This window comes from Nymphaea colorata, chromosome 3 (assembly GCF_008831285.2).
Source record: "Nymphaea colorata isolate Beijing-Zhang1983 chromosome 3, ASM883128v2, whole genome shotgun sequence".
Lineage (NCBI taxonomy): Eukaryota > Viridiplantae > Streptophyta > Magnoliopsida > Nymphaeales > Nymphaeaceae > Nymphaea > Nymphaea colorata.
The window spans coordinates 7415377-7441525 of record NC_045140.1 but is presented as its reverse complement, the minus strand read 5'-3'; the positions used below and the strand labels follow the sequence as shown (position 1 = coordinate 7441525).

General features: G+C 36.5%; 1 protein-coding gene across 13 annotated transcripts in view; it reads left to right on the top strand.

Moving 5' to 3' along the window:
* The window catches only part of LOC116250092 (protein transport protein Sec24-like At4g32640), a 191305-nt gene that overhangs the window by 8861 nt on the left and 156295 nt on the right, over nt 1-26149 (top strand). For 4 of the 13 annotated variants that reach the window (XM_050076992.1, XM_050076994.1, XM_031623480.2 and 1 more), the window contains exons 5-11: nt 1313-1424; nt 5804-5931; nt 6738-6857; nt 9488-9637; nt 10062-10496; nt 14532-14890; nt 16787-16857. In XM_050076992.1, coding sequence (XP_049932949.1) covers nt 1313-1424; nt 5804-5931; nt 6738-6857; nt 9488-9637; nt 10062-10082 — 531 coding nt within the window. In that variant the 3' untranslated portion in view covers nt 10083-10496; nt 14532-14890; nt 16787-16857. Of the gene's footprint in view, nt 1-1312; nt 1425-5803; nt 5932-6737; nt 6858-9487; nt 9638-10061; nt 10497-10568; nt 11070-14531; nt 14891-16786; nt 16858-21124; nt 21192-26149 lie in introns of those variants that run through there. The other 9 variants (XM_050076993.1, XM_050076988.1, XM_050076989.1 and 6 more) reach the window with 7 other exon arrangements.

Sequence of the window (26149 nt, the reverse complement as noted above, 5' to 3'; positions counted from 1 at the left end):
TTCATTGGGAGTCTAAATATAATCTTGAACAGTTGAGGGTACTGAGTTTTAGTTAATAGTATGATATCTCAGCAAAATGATCGGGTCACTTATTTTGTTTTAGTTTAGCTGGTTCTGTCATGCAGGTCAAGGGCACAACTAGGCAACTAGCTTTATGAGTTGATTGGTCTATTCTGCATAACTGGTCTGGATTCTGGACCCATATCTCTGGTTACAAACAGAAGAATGATGATCTGGATAGATTGTGGGTGGTCCAATTCCTGCTCATATAAATATCGGTGCTTGAACTAAGATTTTTTTCAGCTAATTCAATTCTGTGATCCAAATGGAATGTAATCCCAAATTAGAAACCAACTGGTTGTCATTTAGGTAGGTTTAATCTTCCTTTTTTTTATTCATTCCTTCTTGTGCTTTGGCACTTGAAGTCTTCTTTCATTCTTTGTTCTTTTAGGACAAGAAGACATATGAATGCTTAATTTCTTCCAGATTTCCTGTGTAATGCTGCTCAACAAAAGTAAGAATTGTTGTCTTTGTTCATAAACCCTGTTCCCTTTCCTTCAAATGGTCATGCAGATGCGGAAAAAAAAGAAATCTAGCTAGGCTTGGAAGCAGTCTAGCAGACTACTGATTGCACTTCTCAGTACTCTTTAAGGGACTTGTCTTACATCTCGAGATGCCCAATTGTGAATGTTTTCTTTTCCTTGCTTCACTACCTAATAGTTCATTTTAAATTCCCCAAAAGGATTGAGTTGTTGGATGATAACTTTGCATGATTTCGATATGTATACAGAAGAGCTGTCTTTCATGTAGTTCTGCTTCTGGCAAATTTACACCCTTCATATTTCAACAAAATAATAATAGCTTTTCATGATTGTTAGTTGCTGGATTGGGTGACCATATGAGGGAAGTAATAAGCATTTTTTTTTTAAAAAAAAATCACATTCTTGGTTCTCTGTGTCAAAGAACTAAGATCAAGTCAGCTGGAACTTTATTTCCCTTACTTCAAGGACCACAGATATGCTCCTGACGGCCTTGTGACTGTACTAACGATTGTACATTAAGGGAAACAAGTGATCCGTGTGCTATTCCACATTGTTAAGGGAAAGACATAGGTGGACTGATCTGCATTCGGTTTCAGAGAGTGGCTTTTACATGTAGCAATGCAAAAGGAATAAAGGATATGGATGTTCTTCTTAAAGCATTTATTCAGTACTCAATAATATTAGTTTTAGTACACACATTCAGTTGGATAACCTATGGATAGGTTCATTTGTGGTGTTATTTTACATGCTTTTATTATGGATCACCTCAGGTTGTGGATTTTGGGGAAGGTGGACCTGTTCGCTGTTCTCGTTGCAAGGGTTATATCAATCCTTTCATGAAGTTCATTGATCATGGGAAACACTTTATTTGCAATCTTTGTGGTATGTATCTGGAAGATCGAGTTGCTAAGAATTTATTCTTCCAACTTATGCCAGCTTAAGTTTGTTTTCCTCTTATTAATGATTTGTCTCATGTTACAGTTGGCATGATATCATCTAAGTCACACGGGTGCGCCAAAATGGTGGTGCACCTGAGTCGACTCAGGTGTGGTTGTGGCCTGACATGGCACCTGACTCAGTTTGACCGTGTCGGGCCCATTCTTTTCTTCTCTTGTGTTTTTTTTTTCATTTTTTCCTTCTATCATTTCCCTTTTCCTTTTCTCTTTGCTCTCTTTCTTCCTTCTATTTTATTTAATAAAACTTTAAATCTTGTATGAAATTAAGGTAATCTTGATACAAAAAAATTTAAAATATAGAAGAATAAATTACTTATATATAACATATTATATATATATATATATATATATATATATATATATATATATATTATATCTATGCCCTCGACGCACCTGCATCCAATATTTTTTTTTTTTTGAAATTTGCCTCATCTTGCACCCGCACCAGCACCCACACCATGTGACATAGGATATCATGCTTCACTTAGTAGTAAGGTCATAAAAATCAATGATTATTTTAGAATCACTTTTATGCTTAAATATATCATTGACTTCTTCAAGAATTCAATATTTGCATGAAGTGTCTCTTTTAGGATTGTTTTATGCTTAAATTGCAAAAATGAAGTTCTCCATTTAAGAATCGATTTCTGTTCGGATATTGATCGGTCTTGGTTTGACATGGTTTACAATTTACACGTTACTGGTTCCTGGAAGCGTAAATAAACAATGACAAAATGTTCTCTAAAGTGGAATATATGTTGTTAAACGACTAGTTGCCAGTCAGCTGTGGATGCTAGCCTATGGATGCGTGTTTGGTCTCCAAATTGTAAAGGTGTAGGTCAGACATAGGTTGGTCAACTTAGGCAACGAATCACTGACTAGTTGTTGACCAACTAGTTGCTTGTTTGGGCCCATTCACTTTGCATTTGATAATATTTTGTAATATCCTTATCTTTTTTACATCTTTCGGAAAATTTATTGGTTTCCCCTTTTTTAAGAGGTAAGTTTTGGCAACTATTATTGTAGTGTCCTACTGGATGTGGCTCCCTAATTCATCCAGATTCTTTTCAATTCTCTGTGTGTGTGTGCACACTGACATAAGGTTGAACCATTGTCATACATGTGGGCATTTTTTCAAAAAGCACCAAAAAAGAGAAAATGCGGAGAATGAACAAATGTGAAAAAATTGCATTATTTTGGAAAATCACCATAATAAAAATAACATGCTTTTATTGATCTCCTTTTGCATTAAAATGTATCCAAATACAATGTTAATTTTTTGAGATTTCTTTTAACAATTTAATGGTCTTTCGATTTTTTAAATGAGAAACATAGTAGAAAACTCAAGTTTTCATAGACTTTCTATTATTTTTTATTTTAATTTTAGAATTCTTACAATTTCCTGAGAAAGATAGACTTCCTTATTGTTTCCCAATAAGAACTCAAGAACAACATGTATGCTATGTCACTTGGGTGCGGGTACGACGGTTCGGGTTCGGACACAGCATTTTTGAAAATTGTGGGTATGCGGGTACACAAATTTTATATTCTCAAAAATAATAAATGAAAAAAAAGAATTAATAGTCTTATAATCTACAAAAAATCTGAAAATTAAAGAAAAATGGGAGGAAAATATATAATCTTATTGGAAGGGAAATATAAAAGAAGGGAAAAATAAAAAATTAGAGAACAAATTAAGTTTGAAAATATAATTTTAAAAGTTTTAAAATGCAGCCGTACCCCGTGCCCGTGTTGCCGTACCTACGTACCGACACGGGTACCTAGGCAAAACTGGTGTACCATGTCACATAGCATATATAGGACAATGGATTTTCAAAAACCGACCTAAGGACCAGATAATGGAAACACACCTAGCTTTTCAATATTATTAAAAACAGAGATAATTTATTTCACGCATCAAAATACTCATGAGATTTTTTCTTTCAAATTTATTTTAATTCTAGTTTACACTTTTAAAAACAACATAAATATACAGCAACTTTTTTGATACATTTAGGTTTCCCTAAAGAAAAAAGCATTTGCATCACTATTTTATGAATTAATAAAAATTATCTAATTTGGATATAGTTAATCATGTACTTTTGTTGTATGATACTGTTAAGGAGGCTAAAATAGTCTAATGAACTTGAAAATTGTCGTTGTTGAGGCTGTTTAATTTTTTATCACATTTACCCTAATAAATGAGCTTCATTTGAGCCTGCATGACAATATGACATCTGGACAGTCCTATTCTATAGCGGAAAAAAAGGAGGAAAAATGAAAGAGGAAGACAGAAAAAGAAGGTCTAGTGGACATAATGTCGTCAAAAGACTCAAACATAAGCCTATTAGCTTATTATCTCTGTATTTAAAAACCCTAGGTGGTCCTAGGTTTCAGACCTTAATACAAAGGCTTTGGTGGGTCCTACATGACATTACATGGATGTATTCCACAGAGGAAACGGAAAACATGGAAGAGAAGATAAATGGAATTTAATTTTTAGAGTAAAAAAATATAGAAAATATATACTAAGTGACACGAGTACGTGTGACCTGCCAACGTACTGGTGTCTGTGCATGGGTACGGCGACATGGGTATGTGGGTACGGTTGGGTATGGCTGTATTTTAAGACATAAAAAACTATAGTTTTCAAAATTATTTTTTTCTGTAATTTTGATTTTCCCTTTTTTTATTTCCCTTCCACCAAGATTTTATTTTTTTCCTTTTATTTTTCTTTAATTTTTAGAATTTTTTGTGGATTATATATATAGATATATTTATTTAAAATATACAGTCTATCGTATCCCCGTACCCAAATTTTCTAAAATCGCTGTATCCATTCCCATATCTTTGTATCCAAATCGTAACCGTACTCATGTTACTTGGAGAGAGAGAGAGAGTGTGTGTGTGTGTATATATATATATATATATATATACATAGCCTCAGCCCAAGTGTCTAGGCTGCTGCCCAGTCCCTAGACAGGATTCTTGGCATGCTCCTTACTACAAAGGTGATTATTTTCTTGATATTGGTTCTCATGAAATAGTGTACAATACACAATTACATAAATCTTATTAATAGTGTTTTGATTATAATTTTCCAGGATATATACGTTTCTGAAGAAAAAAAAAATGAAAATCTTCGGATCTACTCCATGAAGAGAATTTTGTGGATGTGTGATTTGTATTTATAGCTAAACGTTATCGGACCCTTAAGTTATTTATTGAGTTTTATGGTCATGATCCATCCAATTAATTCTGTAGGCAGGAATCTTGTCATTGTGAGTCCATATATCATGAACCGTGGTTTACGTCCTGCCTTCTTTCTTGATCAGTAATGTTTTTGCAAATGCTACTTTTTGATTGTCAAAGTATCAGAAGCCAATTTTAAAGGGAAAACCTCCCAATATTTTCAAAATATCAGCAAAAAGTATTTCTTGCAATAACATCACAATATTTTCCCTTTTCTGAAGTTCTTTGAGTCTACTATTAGTGCATTTTTTTATCAAAGTTTCAAAAACAGTTTGAATATTCGTGTATATATTTGTAATAAATAATACAAAATTGTTGATTTTCATTTAATTTTTTTATTGTTTTTGTCATTTTAAAATTTTGAATTCTTGAGTTTTTTTGAGAAAATCAGCTTTGCTGAAAAATGCCAATAAAACCCTCGCTAATAGAAGCTTGATGACTGTAATTGTGACCATGGTCGGAAAAGAGGTATATTATTGTCTATGTCCTTTCCGGATGGTTGAAAATTCCATATGCGTTACATGGTAACTATTTTTTAAAGAAACAAAACTCTAAACAATTAAATGCCTAAGAACATGTATTTAATAGCCTTTTTACACTACTGTAAATGTTTGGCAGTGTATAAATTAGACATTACCGGTAATCAAATTCTCTAACTTTGAGCACTTAATTTTTGCCTGATTTATATGTACGAGCATTTTTGTATATGAAATCGATAATATAGTTAATTGTATCTAACTGCAACTTGATTTTCACCATCAAGTTCAATGCATTCTTGAGCCATTGAGTTATGTCTATTTCTGCTTAATAGAGCATGATAATTATTTCTATCAATTTAAATTAAACAAAACTCTTTTTTCTTGTAATTCTCTCTGGAGCCGAACCAAAAGGGGACAAGATTGACACATTTCCTATCAATCTGTAGTCAAGCTGTAGTTTCATCTCAAAACTCTCCTAATTCAGCCCGTTTGATTAACTGTAAAGGTTTTACTCCTTATTTCCTATCTATTTTGTAGTCTCTACAATAACTATGCATAACTATCCTGTTTGCAGGTTTTACTGATGAGACACCTCGCGACTATTACTGCAATTTAGGACCCGATTGTAGGCGTCGGGATGCTGATGAAAGGCCTGAATTGTGCCGGGGAACCGATGAATTTGTTGCCTCAAAGGAATACATGGTTAGGAATTGATGATTCCTAAAGTTTTCACTGCTATTTGCTTGTCAGTTAGTTTTCCTTTTTGAAAAGTGGTGCTGTTTGGGGTTGAGTAAAGCACATTTTTGCAATCAATCATGGCACAACATCATTTAGCAGCTATGTGTTGGAGTGCGATGTTGGTTGTTGCTGGCATGTTTTTAGTTGGTCATTTACTGTGATTCCTTTGAAGTTTGAAATGGATGAGTGCAACAGCACTGTTGATGTTTATTACTGTCCTTGATTTTATATTTTTTTTATGCAAAGTTCCCTATTATTGGTCTTTTTTCTCCTTTTTGGTTAACAATAATGTGCACATCATATTGATTGCTTTGTCATAAATATCGATCTTAGCTTTTATTGACAAGCCTTTTCTCGGGGTAAAAAGTTTTGAAAATGTAAATAAGTAATGGAAATATATGGAAATTTGAATTCTCTACAATTTTTTTACAAAAAATTGATGAAATTCAAAATAATTAATAATATGTTAAGAGAAATCTATAAAGATATTAAAATCATTTTTTTCTGAAAACTCATTTTTTTCTGACAACAGGAAAAACACACAAAAAAACCTTTTTTTTTTTGGCTTTTTTTAGTATGATTTAATTACAAAGTTATATGTGCAGCTGATATCATTCTACTCTGTTGATTGGTGATGTGTAAATAGCAATTCTGATCCAAATGTTAGTTTTGGATATTGTAACTGTTTCTTAGTTTTCTGGTTTCAAGCTGTGTATTAAGAAACTATGCTCTTATGTTCACCTACTGCATTTTAAACCTATAAATTGCAGGTTCGTGATCCAATGCCTGCTGTTTTTTTCTTCCTTGTGGATGTCTCCATGAATGCCATTCAAAGTGGGGCAACTGCAGCAGCTTGCAGTGCAGTGGCTCAAAGCATTAATGACCTTCCTGTAAGTTTTGATCCACTTTGCTTACATGGTTCCTAGATATCATCTTTTTTATTATATGCATGCCATCTAAACTTGGGATTCTAAGCAGTAGATTCTTGAGGGCCTGATATGCAGAAAAATGGTTGGTACAAACCTTTTGTCCCCTTGTTATTGAAATCTATTAAGGATTCAATATTTGAAATTATAAAATGAAGGAGGAGTTAGGAGGACAAAAATATGGGCGACTATTTTGATCAAAATTGTGAATGCATTTATTAAGAATGGATTTGGGAAGGTTAATATCTGCAAAAATAGTTAGCTTCATTTTTTTCTTGAATGTTGTTTGTTACATTATGATGGATGGATGAAGCTAAAACTTGGGAAACTATTGAAATGAATTTCCTCAACACAAGTCTGTTTACCTCAAAAGATCCGAAAAACTGGAGATCTTTGTACATTTATATGTAGAACTTTTAAATTTGATCCCAAATTTTATACATGGTATAAAAGTGATGCATGGGGAAGGTGAATCTATTGCACATACATTATGTGTAATTATTTATTTTTTGGTATTGAATAGCTCTTTGTTGAATATTTTTACTGTCATCATTGTAAACATTTGAATTTGACCCTTGGGAAGGAACATATTTGCACTTCAGACAACTTATTAATGGGAAAGACATCATTGAACCTTTAGTTCCCTCTCTCTGCCTCAATTAGGCAATGAATTTTGGTGTTTGTGTGGCCATAACACTCGACTAACCTATAACAACCTAATTCGTTACAAATTTGGATATCAATTTGGTCTTGCCAACTGAAAATGATCATGTGTCAATGTGAAAATTTTCACGTTTGTGTTATCTGAAAACAATCATATCTCAATGATGCAAGCATACCATGAAGTCTGAAACTGTTTACAAATTGTGTTCTACAGTTTGCACATTTTTATTGGTAAATGTTAGTAGCAGATGAAACCATATACAGATAAATAGTTTGATGATAGTGCTGTTCTTTATCTTTCCCTACTCATTTGCTTTTAGTATTTATTGTGTTTTTCTTGTCAGCCGGTCTCTGGTCATTTAAATTGGATAGTTTAGCTTGTAAAGGTCCAAACATGCGACTAGGAAAATGGCTTCATTATTGTTTTTGGTGAAGAGGTATATTTGCAAAACGGAGATGGTGGAAGGGGCTGAACACAGAAGCACCGTGCCTAAGTTGCATGATGTGGAGTATAACTATTGAATTTCATATTTAACTTTGGTAAAACTTCGTGGGCGTGTCTCTGATAAGGGAGAAATCAATACTTTAAAGTTTAAACTTTAAAATTAGGATATAGAAATTTCCTCTTTTTTCCAAAGAAGTAATGTTAGAAATTTTACGTTTAAGCTCCTAAGTCCACAAAGCGTTCTTATGAATATAGTTGTTCCCATGTTGTTATCGTGACAATGACAAGGGTAATTGTTGCAAGAATTATATGAAAGGGTTTCCATGTTGAATCAGCAAGTCATATAGGCTGAAATAGCAAAGGATATGAAAGTGGTTGATCCACCTTGGAGGATATTTGAATATGCAAATGCAGCATTCTAGCGATCTCTGGCCCTGTGGTAGAAGCAAACATGACATGTGGAATGCACCCTGACGTGTGTTCTGCTTCCCTTAGAAGCCATTTCGGTTTTACCTTGAGACGCCAAGGACTGAATGCTCATCAGTCAACACTTATCATGCCGAGTCCATTCTTTCCTGCGACTTGATGCAAACAGCATTGCTGGATGTTGAAATTGTGTGATGGCTGTTTGAGGAGCACATGAGGATGTTGGAATCGTGTGTTCTCATTCTATGTGTTATTGGGACAAGAATCAAGCATCCTCAAAGCGGCCACTCATATGCAAATTTTATTAAGCAGGGAAAAGAAAAGAGTGGCTATTAAAGGGGAGAAATATCCTCCTCTTCGTTTGCATTATATGTGTTATTGGGACGAGAAGCAAGCATCCTCAAAGAAGCCACTCGTGTACAAATTTATTAAGCAGGGAAGAAAACAGTGTCTATTGAAGGGGAGAAATATCCTCCTCTGCACTGCCTTTGACATTTGACTACTTGTGGCAATGGCATATAAGGTTGTTGTTTTAGGATTTTAGCATGTTTGGAGCTGATCCACAGCTGGTTATGACAGCTAGGATAGAGGGCAAAAGTTGCATTTATAATTTGTTATGACTTCTCATATAAACACCACCATTTAAATATACTGGGTATGAGGCTCTTGCTGTCTTGGCTCTCTTTCCTTCCTTTACCTTGGATCTTCGTCTTTCTATTTTTTAGCTTCATGTCCCTATCACTTGAGCTGACATTCTAGTTTTATGATTTTATCATCATGTCTCTCAGTCCAAGCGAGAAACTATTTTTGTGGTAATGAGTCTTATGGCATGCTTTAACTTGTTTTTTTGCGTTAAATTGTTGATTCTAAACCATCTCTTAATTGTTCCAAAAATGAGGAGAAAAACTGCATCTTTGTGCATTTCTGTTGATGTTCTGTTATTTGTTTTTCAAAATGTATTTCATTTGATATCTACGGCATTGTGTTGTTATGCATTGTTGAGACTTCTATCATTGGGAGGGTTCTGTGTAAAGTTTTTTTTTGCAATGTCATATTACAGGAGAGTCCTCGGAACATGGTTGGTTTTGCAACATATGATTCAACTGTTCCACTCCCAGTCGCTCTCCTTTTCGTTCCTTTCCCAAAGCCGTGCAGCGGGCGCCACCAGCTCCAGCGACGAGGTCTCCGACCTTCTCAGCCGGGTGAAAAGGTGATGACCTCCTTTTACTCTCTCTGTCTCTCCATCCACGCCTCGCTCTCTCAATACCTCTTTCAATCGGTTTAGGGTTTCAATTGGCACAAGGTTTAATTTTGATCGGTTTTGGGCGTTTCTCTATGAACTCTTTTTCTTGATCCATATCAGTGCGTAAGAAACGAATTTTAATCATGATTTTATTTTCAAGAAACATGATTTATAAGTATCCATATGATTATATCGGATTAAACTATTGTTTTTAGTTTAAGACGATCAAGGCACCCGCTCACCTATGAATAAAAAATAATAATTATATCAGTAGGGAATATGTTTCTACAAACATAAACATGAGCGTCATTTTTCATGAAGTGGCTATCAGATTATTGTTGCGTTTCATACGGCAAATATTTTAACGAAACATGCCCCTTTGGTTTTACAGACATTTCCTGAATATCTCTAGCCTAGGCGACTCGTGGATGGAGAGCCATTCTTGAAGGCTGAGTAAATTACGTTGTTGCTCTTGGATTTACTGGCAAAGAAGCCAAGGTCGTTGCATCCCTGTACTTTCGCTTTCTTCTTCATCCTCTTCGAATTGGGAAAACCCTCTGCGGAAACCGTCTCTGCTTCATCCCCTCCTGTTGACGTACAGGAGCAGCAGCAGAAGGAGGAGGACGAAGAGATTGCTTGAAATAGGCGCGTAAGGCTTTCGGTGCTTTCCTTGACGACGCCTCAAGTGGGGACAGGAGGGTGGGAGGCAGCGACAGATGGCGGCGGCCGCACCCGGGCAGCTGAACCTCGATGAGTCTCCCTCGTGGGGATCGCAGAGCGTCGATTGCTTCGAGAAGCTCGAGCAGATCGGCGAGGGCACCTATGGGTAATTCGGAGCGCCACTTTCTCTCCTTTTTTTCAATGATGATTTGTTGCTTTCCTTTCCTATGTTTTGCAGCGGTTTGAGCAATCGGTGACACTGGGTGGTCTCTTTTTTGGTGTTCAACTGTGTGGGTTTGGTTTTCGCGAAATGTCTTGGCCGATTGCCTAAAGTTGGGTTGGGGTTACTTGCGTCTCCTTCGAGGTCTTCAAGAGGCTTTTCACGGCTTTCTTTCTCTGGGTTGATCAACTGTTTATGTTTCTAGTTTTCCCTTTTGGACTGGCTATTAGGGTTTTAGTAGATATTTACACGAAGAATTTTCTGTTAATGTGCAAAGAGATTTCTGTTTGGTGCTATGCGTTGGTGATCTGCTTCTTGATTTCACACCGTATGAATTGTAACTGAGAGTATGACCATGGGATAACCAGGGTTAGGAAACAAGAATGTGTGATTTTCTCTTCGATGTTTATCATAGCTTGACTGGCGATGATGAACTTGTCAGTATATTGATGGGTTATGTGGGTTTTGTCTTGTGACTAGAATCTTCGTTGTAGCTATGCAGCCCAATTTCATGATATTCCTGGTTTACTTTTTGTAAGTTCAAATATCATGCCATAGTCATAATTACTCACCATTACAGTTTCTTTTATTGTGTTTACATGCCTCGGGGCACGTCATCTGTTTTTTTTTTTTGAGTTGAATTGCATGCTCCAAGTACAATTGTTGGTACACTTCTATGAAAGTTTAGGATTTGAACTTAATATCTAGTGAACACAATCAATCCTGTTTCATTTTTGCATAGGAATGGTTGGGTTGTTTGTATGGTGTAGCGGTTCTGAAGTTCTTTCACCAGCTGCTTCTCCCCAATATGCCACTTTGCAATCCCTTCACGTCAAATGCTGAAATGACTTGAACATGGGAATGCCTCTTTGTTAGCATACAGGAAGATCAGTGAATCAGTGGACCTGGGGAGCCCTTTAGAAGGGCGAATTAATCTTGGACTATCACTAATTCTTTTTTTTTTTTTTAAAAAAAAAATCTCAGGTTTGGTGCTTTTCTGTTCATTCGTTTGCAATTAGCCCTGGATGTGCTTTCTGCTCCAAATTACCAAGCCGGGCGCCCCTTGTGCGAAGGGGAGATGGCCTAAGGTTTTGGAGAACATTGAACTTTTATTTGTACGATCGTTTTTGAAGTAGACTAGGAATTGTAGCTGTTGTCCTGTGTTTCTGATAGAATTTTCACCAAATTTAAAATCCTTTTTGAATATAAAAACGACCTTCAAATTTTTTTTTTTTGTATCTAAAACTTCTTTGGCATATGTAAAATGGCCACCAGTTTTCAGTTGGACCAATTAGGTTGGATTTGCAACATGATTTAGTGTTCTTCTTTTTTTTTAGAATTTTGGATCTTTAGTCATTAACCTCACAGGACATTGGTGGAAAGGTTTGTTTTGTTTTCATTTTTTTTTTTGAGTGAAATTTTATATCTTATAGTTGGTAAGGGTTCAACTTAGAAAATATAGGTTCACTTCTTCGTTTTTAGGACGTGTTTATGTTCCTATAGACTGTTTTATTTTTTTTTTGCTTGAATTCTTGATTTATTTAGCATAAGGTGCAAGGCAGGAGTGATTAGATAGGCGGGGATAGAGTAGAATAGATGATTTGTATTTGATTTTTGAATTCGATAGTTCGATTTTTGAATTGGATAATTTGATCTGCCCATAGGAGAGCATATGAAGTTCTTCTTCTACCCAACAAATCAGTCTGGTTTCATAAAAACTTCTCTTTTGGTAGAAGAGAGTTCCTACTTCCAGGTGATATGCCATTTGATGTCAAGTATTTTTTTGAAAGAGAAAATTTTTTATTGTGCCTAGAAACATTTTAAAAGTGTCTTATCATGCAATGATATGCCTTTGTTTTGTTCTTACTACCTGCCCAAGTAAAAGGAAACTTTCAAGTTTTTTTTGTTGTCAATCATTAGAAGAGGAAATCTGGAAAAATCCTATGAAGCTGAGAAAGTCAAGACTAGGAGATGGTATTGGCTCTAGTGATCAAGTGTCTGTAAGGGTTTAGCAGGAAAATATCTTAAGAGAAAAGCCATAATGCCTTATAAAATATTGGCAGGTAGCAAAATAAGAGTTGAGAGATGGGCTCGGGGTTTGTGTAGTTGTTCCTCTGGGTTAATAATCAAGAGTACCGGGTAGGCATATAGGTGATTTATGTCTATACCGCGAAGATAATGACTTATGAACTTTTGGCATGTTGAAAACCCGCAAGGTGAAACGGGTTGATATGTGACAAAACTACACCTAACCACCAATGCGGTGGAGCTTCGTAGTAGCCTTTGGGGTGGTGAGGTATTCCCTCAAAGGTGAAGGTCGGCCTGAGAAAGAAAATCAAAAGCAAGAAAAAATGAAAAGGCAAAAAGGCAAATGCAGAAAAAAAGGAAGAAAAAGAAGCAAAACCAAGAAAAGCAAAAAAGGTACCTGTCAAGAGATAAATGGCATGAAGGCTGAACTCGAAGGAATTGAAATGCGACAATCTTTCATGGATGTGCGATCCTTGGGTCAATATTTGCTCTTCTTTTTGATTTCCTAAGACGTTGAGGATGATTACTTTATGTTCATTTTTTGGAAATTTAAAGGCTTCCCTTCTAGAGATTCAACAACATTGATGCGAAATGAATCCCGATGCTTGTACGGTATTGAGGGTAAATGAAAGGCATATCATTTGCACGACACGAGCACTTTCTACTTATGATTTAAATTGATGATTTATAAACTATTTAAAAGTAAACACTTGACATCTCTTGTAATGTTTCCTGACTTCATGGGCATATGAGGAACTCCCAGCCCCTCTCTGTTTTTGAAAAATGTTGTCCTTTTTATTACCAAACCGCTAGTCCATTCATAGAATAGATGAAACCCGTCAAACATATTCCACTCATGCTGAGTGTAATGAATTTTCCATCTTCCCCTTTCCATGTTCCCATCACAATTGTTTTATTGTGAAAGCTAGACGGTATTTTTGTTGATTTCTCTTTTAAGGTTTGCTTAGGAAAGGGTTTGAAAGAGTCGTTAGCTTTTAACTTTTTTATCATTATTATTATTATTATTATTTACATTGTCAGTGTCTTTTGATTCATGCAGCTGATGTCGAAGTTTAAAGCCCAACTCATCAGTGTTCTTGTGGATGTACAGTGGTTTTGGAAAAGCCGATTCATGTTGCACGAGAGTTTGATCTTGTGCTTCAAAATCAAGTTTTTATTTGAGTTCCCAACAAAGTTGTGGCATCCAATTTGATTTGAGTGAGTTTACATAAATTTTTGGCTGAAACAAAAACTGACTATTGCTGGTTGCAAAAGTTCGCACGGAGACAGGCAAATGCTGTCATTGTTTGTTTGTGTTTTTTGTTTGTTAGCTTGTCATAATTGGTAGGAAGCCAAGTGTTATGCATGTACATTGCCTGAGAGCTTGAAACCACACCCTCTACGTCGGAAATCTCCTACAATTGCAGAGATTGCTGCAGAATTCTATTCCGAAACTGTGGATGTTTGGGTGACTTTAACATTTGATGAATGATTTGTTTTGCTTGCCAAGACTTATCCCTTGGGTTTAGTTTATTTTATTGTAGGGAATCTGATCTGACCCAGTGGTTGCAAAGTTGATGTCAAAAACAGAGAATTTTTGCTAGAGAAATTTACATATATGTGCAGAAATTTGATTGCTTGCAGAAACCAAACAAGTTTCAATTGTTCTATCTTTTACCTGAATTGAGTTAGGATTTTGGGTGTGATATGACAGCTTAAGTCAGAGTCGTGTAGGCTTCTTTCACGGTCTTTCAAATTTGCTTATATTTAGGTCCAGTTTATTTAGAGAACATAGATTTCAAGTAAGGATTTTGGTTATTTTCTGTTTCATGTATATCGTTTTAAAGTGTTTATTAGTTGAGCTTAGAGTTCTTGCTCGTGAGTGGGTCTAAGCTCTAGGTTTATGCCCTTGTTTTTCTTTGTTCTCATTTTTTTTCAAGTTCATCATTGCAGCCGCAGGCACTTCTGGATAAATGTAAGGGCGGATGCATTCAGTGGAGAGTTGGAGCACAAGTCAAAGATCTAAATTGACACAGGGTTGCCCTTTCAAGCAACCACACTTTAGGAATTGTTTATTTCTGTAATTAAACTAGTAGCATCACTCTTGAAGAACCTTTTGACTTGTTTCTATTTGAGGTAGCATCACTCAGTGCTTTACCACCTTATTATTGTTATTGTTTCCAGTTTATATAGAGGTAATGTGCGTTTATATAGAGGTAATGTGCACCTGAGATGCAGTTATTTTTGCTTTCAGCTTTGATCGACATGCTTTGGAGTTGTTGGAGCGGATGCCAACTCTTGACCCATCTCAGGTATCATCTTGCTATATTCTCTGAGTTTTGGAGGTTTGAACTTTTGTGACAAATGATTTAGTGTATGGATGTGAGTTCTGGCAAGTGGGAGTAGCAAACCTACTCCTTGAATTCTTATAATTATTTAGTGGTGAGTCCTGCTCCAGATCTGACGAACGACACTCTGCAAATAACATTGCAAGTTTGGCCTTGGGTGTCCTTAGCAGTTTTAGTGTCAGCTTTACTATAGACTTATCAAGTTCTTAAGGAGTTAATCTCTTTCTTGTTTTGACAGTGATCTCGGTAGTTTCCCCAAGTTTTACTTCTTATTTGTTAAGTAGCTCTGTGCATGTAAATGTCTTTATTTCTAGATAGGGCATGATCTCTTATTTGTGGATTCTAATGATAGAATCATCACAAACTCCAAAATCAAATGAACCATGTACTAGTATTTCCTTTTGCAGCAAAAAGAGATGAAGGTTTTACGTTTTTTTTTTTTTTTTTTTTAGTCTTGCAACAGCCTCTCCCGCCTTCCCGCTCTCTCTCTCTCTTTCTGTCTCTCTGTGGTGCTGAAAAGGAAAACTTCCTATATTAAGTTACTAAAGAAACATGAATGATAACCTTTAGAAGATTTTTCCAAGTTGAGGTTTTTTGAGTTAATATTTATTGTTCTAATTTATTGTCTGCAAAAAATCGTACATGATACTTGGCCATTGTATTGTCCAGCCATATAAATATTCCTATTGTTGGCCTCCAAGCTTCTTTTGTTCGGTACCATGTCTTTTTTGCAAGCCACTTGTGGTGATGAGAGTAATATAAGAAAAATCTTCGGGAGTTACGTAGTTCTCTGCCCATCATCATTGTCGAGTTACTATTTCAGTCTGCATTTGTGAACAGGGGTGTTAAGAGGTGAGGTTGTGGCACTAAAGCATTTGATGACTGCTTCACTTGATTCTAAAAGTATTGCTGCTAATGCTTTTGATAGCTTTCTGGAAAATTATGAATTACCCAACTAGCATCCTGTTCATCTACCAAAATGAAATAACTGCGTGGCATTTCAATGTATTTACAGTTTTGTTTTCTTCCCAAATATGGAAGTGTACATTCAAACTTCTCTGTGACTTAAAAATGACAAAGGGAATCAGTGTTTCTTGTGAAAATTATGGTCTATTTTTGAACTTGTCCTTGTCTGGTGGAATGTTTTTGGAAGAATGTTGCCAGCAATTGTTCAGCATTCAGTGTTGTCAATTCTTGTTTCTAGAACAGGCTGGACTTAAGGAGCTAAGGTTTAGAACGATTGTTGCTCTGATGTCCAGCTAGTGAACAGTTAATCCGACTAGCCAACTAATCAGTTCCCTGTTAAGTCACATGTGAATGGGGATATGGTCCTTGTACTCCCCATACCACAGATGCAGCACTGCGGTTAAGGGACATATCTGGATATCCGTTTTTTCTTTTAAACATTTTTTTGGTTAAAATTGAAAAAGGAAGGGCAGGAAGGGAGAGAGAGAGAGAGAGAGAGAGAGAGGAAAAGGGCACACGCTCAGTGGTCTGCTATATTTCTAAAATTTCTCTTCGAATTTTGTCAGGTAGAATTCTATTATTCTACATATTGAAATACTGGGTGCATTTTCTGTTTCGATCTGCATTATGTCTTGTTATTTCTATTTGCAAGAGGTTCTTCAGCTGCTTTGAAGTCAAAACTAGAGACTAGAGTTAGATATGTTGGTACCACTCCTTCCTAGCTATGATATTTATCTGGTTGAGATTGTATTCTTCCTTGATGTTCTTGCATTTCTCCAGTTTTTATCTTTTCTTCTTGAAGTCTGCTGTTGATATGTCAACCCTTTTTCCTTCTTGCATCCTCTGCTGTTTGTGTTTGTTTGTCCACTGATGGTTTCATTTTCTTCTTTTCAGAGGATATCTGCAAAAGATGCACTTGATGCTGAGTGTTTCTAGTGTGATCCGTTGCCATGTGGCCCGAAAAGGTACAAAATCTTTTGTTCATGCCAAGTGTCACAATTGACGGCCTTTTGTTAGCCGGTTCTGGCCTTCCTCTTAGTTTGCCCAAATACGAGTCATCTCATGAGTTCCAGAGCAAGAAGAAAAGACAACAGCAAAGGCAGCACGAAGAAACAGCCAAGAGGCAAAAATTACAGCATCCTCAACAGCATCAACGTTTGCCGCCAATTCAGCAGCCAGGGCAACCGCATATGCAAATCAGGCCTGACCCTAACCAATGCCCCACCTCAAGTTGTTGGTGGGCCAAGTCACCACTACAATAAGCCTCGGGGACCTCCAGGAGGACAGAACAGGTATCCTCAAGGCGGAAACCCAAGTGGTGGATACAATCCAAATCGTGGTGGCCAAGCTGGTGGATATGCTACTGGACCTTATCCACCTCAAGGCCGAGGTCCTGGTTATGCTGGAACCAGTATGCCTGGAAACAAGAATGTGTGATTTTCTCTTCGATGTTTATCATAGCTTGACTGGCGATGATGAACTTGTCAGTATATGGATGGGTTATGTGGGTTTTGTCTTGTGACTAGAATCTTCGTAGTAGCTATGCAGTCCAATTTCATGATATTCCTGGTTTACTTTTTGTAAGTTCAAATATCGTGCCATAGTCATAATTACTCACCATTGCAGTTTCTTTTATTTTATTTACATGCCTCGGGGCACGTAATCTGTTTTTTTTTTTAGTTGAATTGCATGCTCCAAGTACAATTGTTGGTACACTTCTATGAAAGTTTGGGATTTGAACTTAATATCTAGTGAACACAGTCAATCCTGTTTCATTTTTGCATAGGAATGGTTGGGTTGTTTGTATGGTGTAGCAGTTCTGAAGTTCTTTCACCCGTTGCTTCTCCCCAATATGCCACTTTGCAATCCCTTCACGTCAAAGACTGAAATGACTTGAACATGGGAATGCCTCTTTGTTAGCATACAGGAAGATCAATGAATCAGTGGACCTGGGGAGCCCTTTAGAAAGGCGAACTAATCTTGGACTATCACTAATTCTTCTTTTTTAAAAAAAAAAAAATCTCAGGTTTGGTTCTTTTCTGTTCATTCGTCTGCAATTAGCCCTGGAGGTGCTTTGTGCTCCAAATTACCAAGCCGGGCGCCCCTTGTGCGAAGGGGAGATGGCCTAAGGTTTTGGAGAACATTGAACTTTTATTTGTACAATCGTTTTTGAAGTAGACTATGAATTGAAGCTGTTGTCTTGTGTTTCTGATAGAATTTACACCAAATTAAAAATCGTTTTTAAATATAAAAACGACCTTCAAAAATTTTTGTTTTTTTTTTTGTATCTAAAACTTCTTTGGCATATGTAAAATGGCCACCAGTTGGACCAATTAGGTTGGATTTGCAACATTATTTAGTGTTCTTCATTTGTTTTAGAATTTTGGGTCTTTAGTCATTAACCTCACACGACATTGGTGGGAAGGTTTGCTTTGTTGTTTTCATTTTTTTTTTTGAGTGAAATTTTATATCTTATAGTTGGTAAGGGTTCAACTTAGTAAATATAGGTTCACTTCTTCGTTTTTAGGACGTGTTTATGTTCCTATAAACTGTTTTAATTTTTTTTTTTTTTGCTTGAATTCTTGATTTATTTAGAATAAGGTGCAAGGCAGGAGTGATTAGATAGGCGGGGATAGAGTAGAATAGATGATTTGTATTTGATTTTTGAATTCGATAGTTCGATTTTTGAATTGGATAATTTGATCTTCCCATAGGAGAGCATATGAAGCTCTTCTTCTACCCAACAAATCAGTCTGGTTTCATAAAAACTTCTCTTTTGGTAGAAGAGAGTTCCTACTTCCAGGTGATATGCCATTTGATGTCAAGTATTTTTTTGAAAGAGAAAATTTTTTATTGTGCCTAGAAACATTTTAAAAGTGTCTTATCATGCGATGATATGCCTTCGTTTTGTTCTTTTTTTCGGGTGAGCAAGGGGTATTAATCCCACCGCCCGAAAAAGGCCCGAAGGCCCCCCCATTCCCCCTGCCTCCGGGGTCTTGAGCTGCGTCGGTGTCAGCGATAGCAACGGTGCACCCTTCAGCTTAGATGCCGCGCCCTACCGCCTTAAGACACAAGAACATAGCGCCCACGGGAATCGAACTAGAGACCTGCCTTCGTTTTGTTCTTACTACCTGCCCAAGTAAAAGGAAACTTTCAAGTTTTTTTTGTTGTCAATCATTAGAAGAGGAAATCTGGAAAAATCCTATGAAGCTGAGAAAGTCAAGACTAGGAGATGGTATTGGCTCTAGTGATCAAGTGTCTGTAAGGGTTTAGCAGGAAAATATCTTAAGAGAAAAGCCATAATGCCTTATAAAATATTGGCAGGTAGCAAAATAAGAGTTGAGAGATGGGCTCGGGGCTTGTGTAGTTGTTCCTCTGGGTTAATAATCAAGAGTACCGGGTAGGCATATAGGTGATTTATGTCTATACCGCGAAGATAATGACTTATGAACTTTTGGCATGTTGAAAACCCGCAAGGTGAAACGGGTTGATATGTGACAAAACTACACCTAACCACCAATGCGGTGGAGCTTCGTAGTAGCCTTTGGGGTGGTGAGGTATTCCCTCAAAGGTGAAGGTCGGCCTGAGAAAGAAAATCAAAAGCAAGAAAAATTGAAAAGGCAAAAAGGCAAATGCAGAAAAAAAGGAAGAAAAAGAAGCAAAACCAAGAAAAACAAAAAAGGTACCTGTCAAGAGATAAATGGCATGAAGGCTGAACTCGAAGGAATTGAAATGCGACAATCTTTCATGGATGTGCGATCCTTGGGTCAATATTTGCTCTTCTTTTTGATTTCCTAAGACGTTGAGGATGATTACTTTATGTTCATTTTTTGGAAATTTAAAGGCTTCCCTTCTAGAGATTCAACAACATTGATGCGAAATGAATCCCGATGCTTGTACGGTATTGAGGGTAAATGAAAGGCATATCATTTGCACGACACGAGCACTTTCTACTTATGATTTAAATTGATGATTTATAAACTATTTAAAAGTAAACACTTGACATCTCTTGTAATGTTTCCTGACTTCATGGGCTATGAGGAACTCCCAGCCCCTCTCTGTTTTTGAAAAATGTTGTCCTTTTTATTACCAAACCGCTAGTCCATTCATAGAATGGATGAAACCCGTCAAACAAATTCCACTCATGCTGAGTGTAATGAATTTTCCATCTTCCCCTTTCCATGTTCCCATCACAATTTGTTTTATTGTGAAAGCTAGACGGTATTTTTGTTGATTTCTCTTTTAAGGTTTGCTTAGGAAAGGGTTTGAAAGAGTCGTTAGCTTTTAACTTTTTTTTTTTTATTATTATTATTATTTACATTGTCAGTGTCTTCTAATTCATGGAGCTGATGTCGAAGTTTAAAGCCCAACTCATCAGTGTTCTTGTGGATGTACAGTGGTTTTGGAAAAGCCGATTCATGTTGCACGAGAGTTTGATCTTGTGCTTCAAAATCAAGTTTTTATTTGAGTTCCCAACAAAGTTGTGGCATCCAATTTGATTTGAGTGAGTTTACATAAATTTTTGGCTGAAACAGAAACTGACTATTGCTGGTTGCAAAAGTTTGCACGAAGACAGGCAAATGCTGTCATTGTTTGTTTGTGTTTTTTGTTTGTTAGCTTGTCATAATTGGTAGGAAGCCAAGTGTTATGCATGTACATTGCCTGAGAGCTTGAAACCACACCCTCTACGTCGGAAATCTCCTACAATTGCAGAGATTGCTGCAGAATTCTATTCCAAAACTGTGGATGTTTGGGTGACTTTAACATTTGATGAATGATTTGTTTTGCTTGCCAAGACTTATCCCTTGGGTTTAGTTTATTTTATTGTAGGGAATCTGATTTGACCCAGTGGTTGCAAAGTTGATGTCGAAAACACAGAATTTTTGCTAGAGAAATTTACAAAGATGTGCAGAAATTAGATTTCTTGTAGAAACCAAACAAGTTTCAATTGGTCTATCTTTTACCTGAATAGATTTTGGGTGTGATATGACAGCTTAAGTCAGAGGCGTGTAGGCTTATTTCACGGTCTTTCAAATTTGCTTATATTTAGGTCCAGTTAATTTAGAGAACATAGATTTCAAGTAAGGATTTTGGTTATTTTCTGTTTCATGTATATCGTTTTAAAGTGTTTATTAGTTGAGCTTAGAGTTCTTGCTCATGAGTGGGTCTAAGCTCTAGGTTTATGCCCTTGTTTTTCTTTGTTGTCATTTTTTTTCAAGTTCGCCATTGCAGCCGCAGGCACTTCTGGATAAATGTAAGGGCGGATGCATTCAGTGGAGGAGTTGGAGCACAAGTCAAAGGTCTAAATTGACACAGGGTTGCCCTTTCAAGCAACCACACTTTAGGAATTGTTTATTTTTCAACTTCTGTAATTAAACTAGTAGCATCACTCTTGAAGAACCTTTTGACTTGTTTCTATTTGAGGTAGCATCACTCAGTGCTTTACCACCTTATTATTGTTATTGTTTACAGTTTATATAGAGGTAATGTGCACCTGAGATGCAGTTATTTTTGCTTTCAGCTTTGATCGACATGTTTTAGTGTCAGCTTTACTATAGACTTATCAAGTTCTTAAGTTTCTAACTTTGGGCTCCCAAGGGAGTTAATCTCTTTCTTGTTTTGACAGTGATCTCGGTAGTTTCTGCAAGTTTGGAGAACAAGGCTTTTACTTCTTATTTGTTAAGTAGCTCTGTGCATGTAATTGTCTTTATTTCTAGATAGGGCATGATCTCTTATTTGTGGATTCTAATGATAGAATCATCACAAACTCCAAAATCAAATGAACCATGCACTAGTATTTCCTTTTGCAGGAGAAAGAGATGAAATGTTGTTAACAGTTGACTAGTGTTTATGCAGTATGCTTGCAACATTACACAGAAAATCAAAGATACTACTTGCACGAAAAGTGGTCAAACATAGAACTATATCTGCTTCCAGTTTACAACAAAATACTTGGATTGGATTTTGGTGTGCTATGCATGATCTACAGGTTTGGAAAGTAGAAACCATACTGAAATGTTGTATATGTTGTAATTCACTTATATTCGTATCTCAGTTGGGTAATGCTCGACATTTCGTTGTCATTTCAGTACGCAGAATGTGTAAGCATAGTATGTAAAAGCAAAAAACTTTTACTGAGTTATTGGATGTACGTGAAGTTCATCCAACTCTTTGTAGGCACTGGGGGCCAAATTGGAGCTCTATAGACAAGGTCGTTGTCAAGCTTGAATGTTCCAATGAATGGACCAACATGTAGCTACTTAGCAATGGCTTGTCTATTGGCCATGCTTTTGGTCTCCCTAGAGTATTATGCATGCATTCTTTCTAGTTGGCATGTGTTGTTGCATTTAAGTTTCAGTTGTGCTGTTTTATTTATTAACTATATATATTCTTGATAGGTGATCAATCTTGCAAATGCTCCATCTGTTGTTGGCAAGCATTTAGACGATGAGTGTCCTGAAGATTTCATCAAAGGCCTTATTCTATTTGTTTCTTCTTTTTTTCATGTTGAGAGGAGGTAATTAGTCTTTCTCTCTCTCTCTAAATATTTCAATGTCTTCTTTTGCAAGATGCCATATGTTCTTGACCTTAAAGTATAAGACAAACTTCTGATGAATAAAATTGAGAAACTGTGGAAGATCGTAAAACATAATGGCAAAAATGAGAATGAAGAAGTCAATAAAAATGAGAAATAGGGCCAAAGATAGTGATCCCACTTGAGTCTAGCAGCAATCTGCTGCTACATGGTTGAGTTAAGTACACATGGATCGTGTTAGTCAGCCAACTCTTTTTTCAGTGTGGGCATCGGGCCGGGTCGTCGTCGGGCCGGCCCGGTTGGGCCCAGGCCTGGGCCAGGATTTTCCCGGCCCGGGCAAGGCCCGATAGGTCGGCCCGGTTAAGTTTAAAAAATATATATATTTTTAATTTTTTTGTTTTAATAATATATATTTATTATTAATAAATATATATTATATTTAAAAAAATTATTTTATGATTAAAAGTTTGTTTTTTATTTTTAAACGGGCCGGGCTGGGTCCTGGCTGGCCCGATGCACACCCTTACTCCTTTGGCTTGCTTTTTTCTGAAAAATTAAGGCATTACAAATTATCTTGTGTTCGAATGTGCTACCACATTGATATCTGGCGACTTGAACTGCTTAAACTTTGAGCTTCTTTCTACCAGAAGGTCTAATAAATTCAAGGAAACTAATGGATATGTTCCTTCAGACCTCCAGTTTGAGCCGACAGTATTGAGTGATACTGGTCATAAAATTTGTGTTTATATTTCTTTATCGTATTTTTGAGCTTGTCAGGAACACAAAATAAACCCATATTCACCTGCTGTTATTGGGCTATTTTTGGTTCTTAATTGTGCTTGTGTTTCCACTGTACAGTGTAAGTCTGTGAAATTGTTAACTGAGATTTTTTGATATTATTTTTCTTTCTTCAATCTTCAATAACCTCCTATTTATGTGCTATCTTTTGGCTAGTTTCTTCTTAAGCTGCCAAAATGCAGATGGAGGCACTTAGATAAACTGGAGCACAACACCCGTATGCATACACATATGCACTAATATACACAAATGAATGAAAACAAGTAGAACTAATGATATTGTTCTGTGTTCTGGAATTGTCTCTAGCGATTGTTAATTCTTCTAATTCTCAAACCGATTCTTCTCATTGTTCTTGGAAGTGCAGTCAAGTGTACATGGCCAGGGAGATCAAAACAGGCGAGATTGTTGCTTTGAAAAAGATACGCATGGACAATGAGAGAGAAGGAGTATGCCGATTAGCTACTTTACTATGTAATAGGACATGTTAACATGATGGATGCATTTTATTTAGTTTTGACTCTTTTTGTTTTGAATTTAGAATGAAAAGCCCCAAGGCAAGTCATTAACGTCCCCTTTTTCCATTGTCTTATCATTTTTGGGATTGATAATAGTTTCCGGTGTTAGTAGTAACTGACTGGAGAGGGGATGGACTAACTGTACAGGGAGACATTTTATGAAAAAGATAATTTAAAAAGTTATTATCCTCAATTTTTAAGGCTGATACGGCTTATCATTTAGGATTCCAGTGTGGGGTTTCTAATTTTTAGAGCATTTGACTGGTACTATGGCTTGTGTTAGATCCTTGTTTGTCATACCACCAACTAGGCCATTTGACCTGTCGAGTAGCTTGCCTGCTCGGTGCTTTGGTGACTGGGCCCTGGCCTGAAAGTCATAGAGCGTCATTGGTCTTCTATTGCATAGGCTCCCTCTTTTTTATATTTATATGCAGTGAGGCGTATTTTATAATACATGTCATAAAGGGCAGCAAAACCTTTACGATACACTTATGATGCTCATGGTTTGCATGTGTATAGTAGGTGTATCGGAACGATATCGCTGCTGTATGATACGATACAACTGATACAGCCCGTATCTTACAATACTGAGCAATTCTTAAGAAAGGGGCACAGTGTCCCTTTTGATCGTTTTCTCTTCTATCACTTCTAAGAGCTTTGAGTGGGGGGGGGGGGGGGTTCAAATAAATCGAGGGAGAAACTGCCGGTTTGAAGGGAAATTTACTTGTGGGAAATCCATTTGTATTTGGGAAAAGAGGGCTTTAGTGTTTCTTCTTCTACAAAAGGTATACAATCTCTCAATTTCGTGGTTTACATAAATTCATCCATACTGTTTCCATTATATGTTCTATGTTGGTCCTCTTCTTCTCTATGAGGTCAGTTTGAGTTGATCAAAGCGGTCTGACTAAAATAAACTCAATAAGGAGGTGTAAAACACACACACACAACAATAAAAAACACACACACACATGCATCATGATGTTTCCATTATATATTCTATGTTGGTCCTCCTCTTCTTCTCTATGATTGAAACTTTCCTTTTCCTGATAATTCTAGCCAGAGCAGTTGAATAAAATATTTGAACTATGTGGATCACCTGATGAGGTTAACTGGCTGGGAGTTTCAAAGATTCCTTGGTACAATAATTTCAAGCCTTCAAGACCAACGAAGAGGCGCCTTAGAGACGTTTTTAAGCAGTAAGTACAAAACATATGAATCTGGTTTACAATGATTTGTAGTGAAAATTTGTTTTGATGAGATCTTTTTTTCACATTTACTTTTTGTTATGTTGTGTTTGTGTAGTTTTGTGGTTTATCAGTGCTTTACCACCTTATTATTGTTATTGTTTCCAGTTTATATAGAGGTAATGTGCACCTGAGATGCAGTTATTTTTGCTTTCAGCTTTGATCGACATGCTTTGGAGATGTTGGAGCGGATGCCAACTCTTGACCCATCTCAGGTATCATCTTGCTATATTCTCAGAGTTTTGGAGGTTTGAACTTTTGTGACAAATGATTTAGTGTATGGATGTGAGTTCTGGCAAGTGGGAGTAGCAAACCTACTCCTTGAATTCTTATAATTATTAAGTGGTGAGTCCTGCTCCAGATCTGAACGTCCTTGCAAAAAGAACGACACTCTGCAAATAACATTGCAAGTTTGGCCTTGGGTGTCCTTAGCAGTTTTAGTGTCAGCTTTACTATAGACTTATCAAGTTCTTAAGTTTCTAACTTTGGGCTCCCAAGGGAGTTAATTTCTTTCTTGTTTTGACAGTGATCTCGGTAGTTTCCCCAAATTTGGAGAACATGGCTTTTACTTCTTATTTGTTAAGTAGCTCTGCGCATGTAAATGTCTTTATTTCTAGATAGGGCTCTTATTTGTGGATTCTAATGATAGAATCATCACAAACTCCAAAATCAAATGAACCATGTACTAGTATTTCCTTTTGCAGCAAAAAGGGATGAAGGTTTTACGTTTTTTTTTTTGTTAGTCTTGCAACAGCCTCTCCCTCCTTCCCTCTCTCTCTCTCTTTCTCTCTCTGTGGTGCTGAAAAGGAAAGACTTCCTATATTAAGTTACTAAAGAAACATGAATACTAACCTTTATAAGATTTTTCCAAGTTGAGGTTTTTTGCGTTAATATTTATTGTTCTAATTTATTTTTTGCAAAAAATCATACATGATACTTGGCCTTTGTATTGTCCAGTCATATAAATATTCCAATTGTTGGCCTCCAAGCTTCTTTTGTTCGGTACCATGTCTTTTTTGCAAGCCACTTGTGGTGATGAGAGTAATATAAGAAAAATCTTCGGGAGTTATGTAGTTCTCTGCCCATCATCATTGTCGAGTTACTATTTCAGTCTGCATTTGTGAACAGGGGTGTCAAGAGGTGAGGTTGTGGCACTAAAGCATTT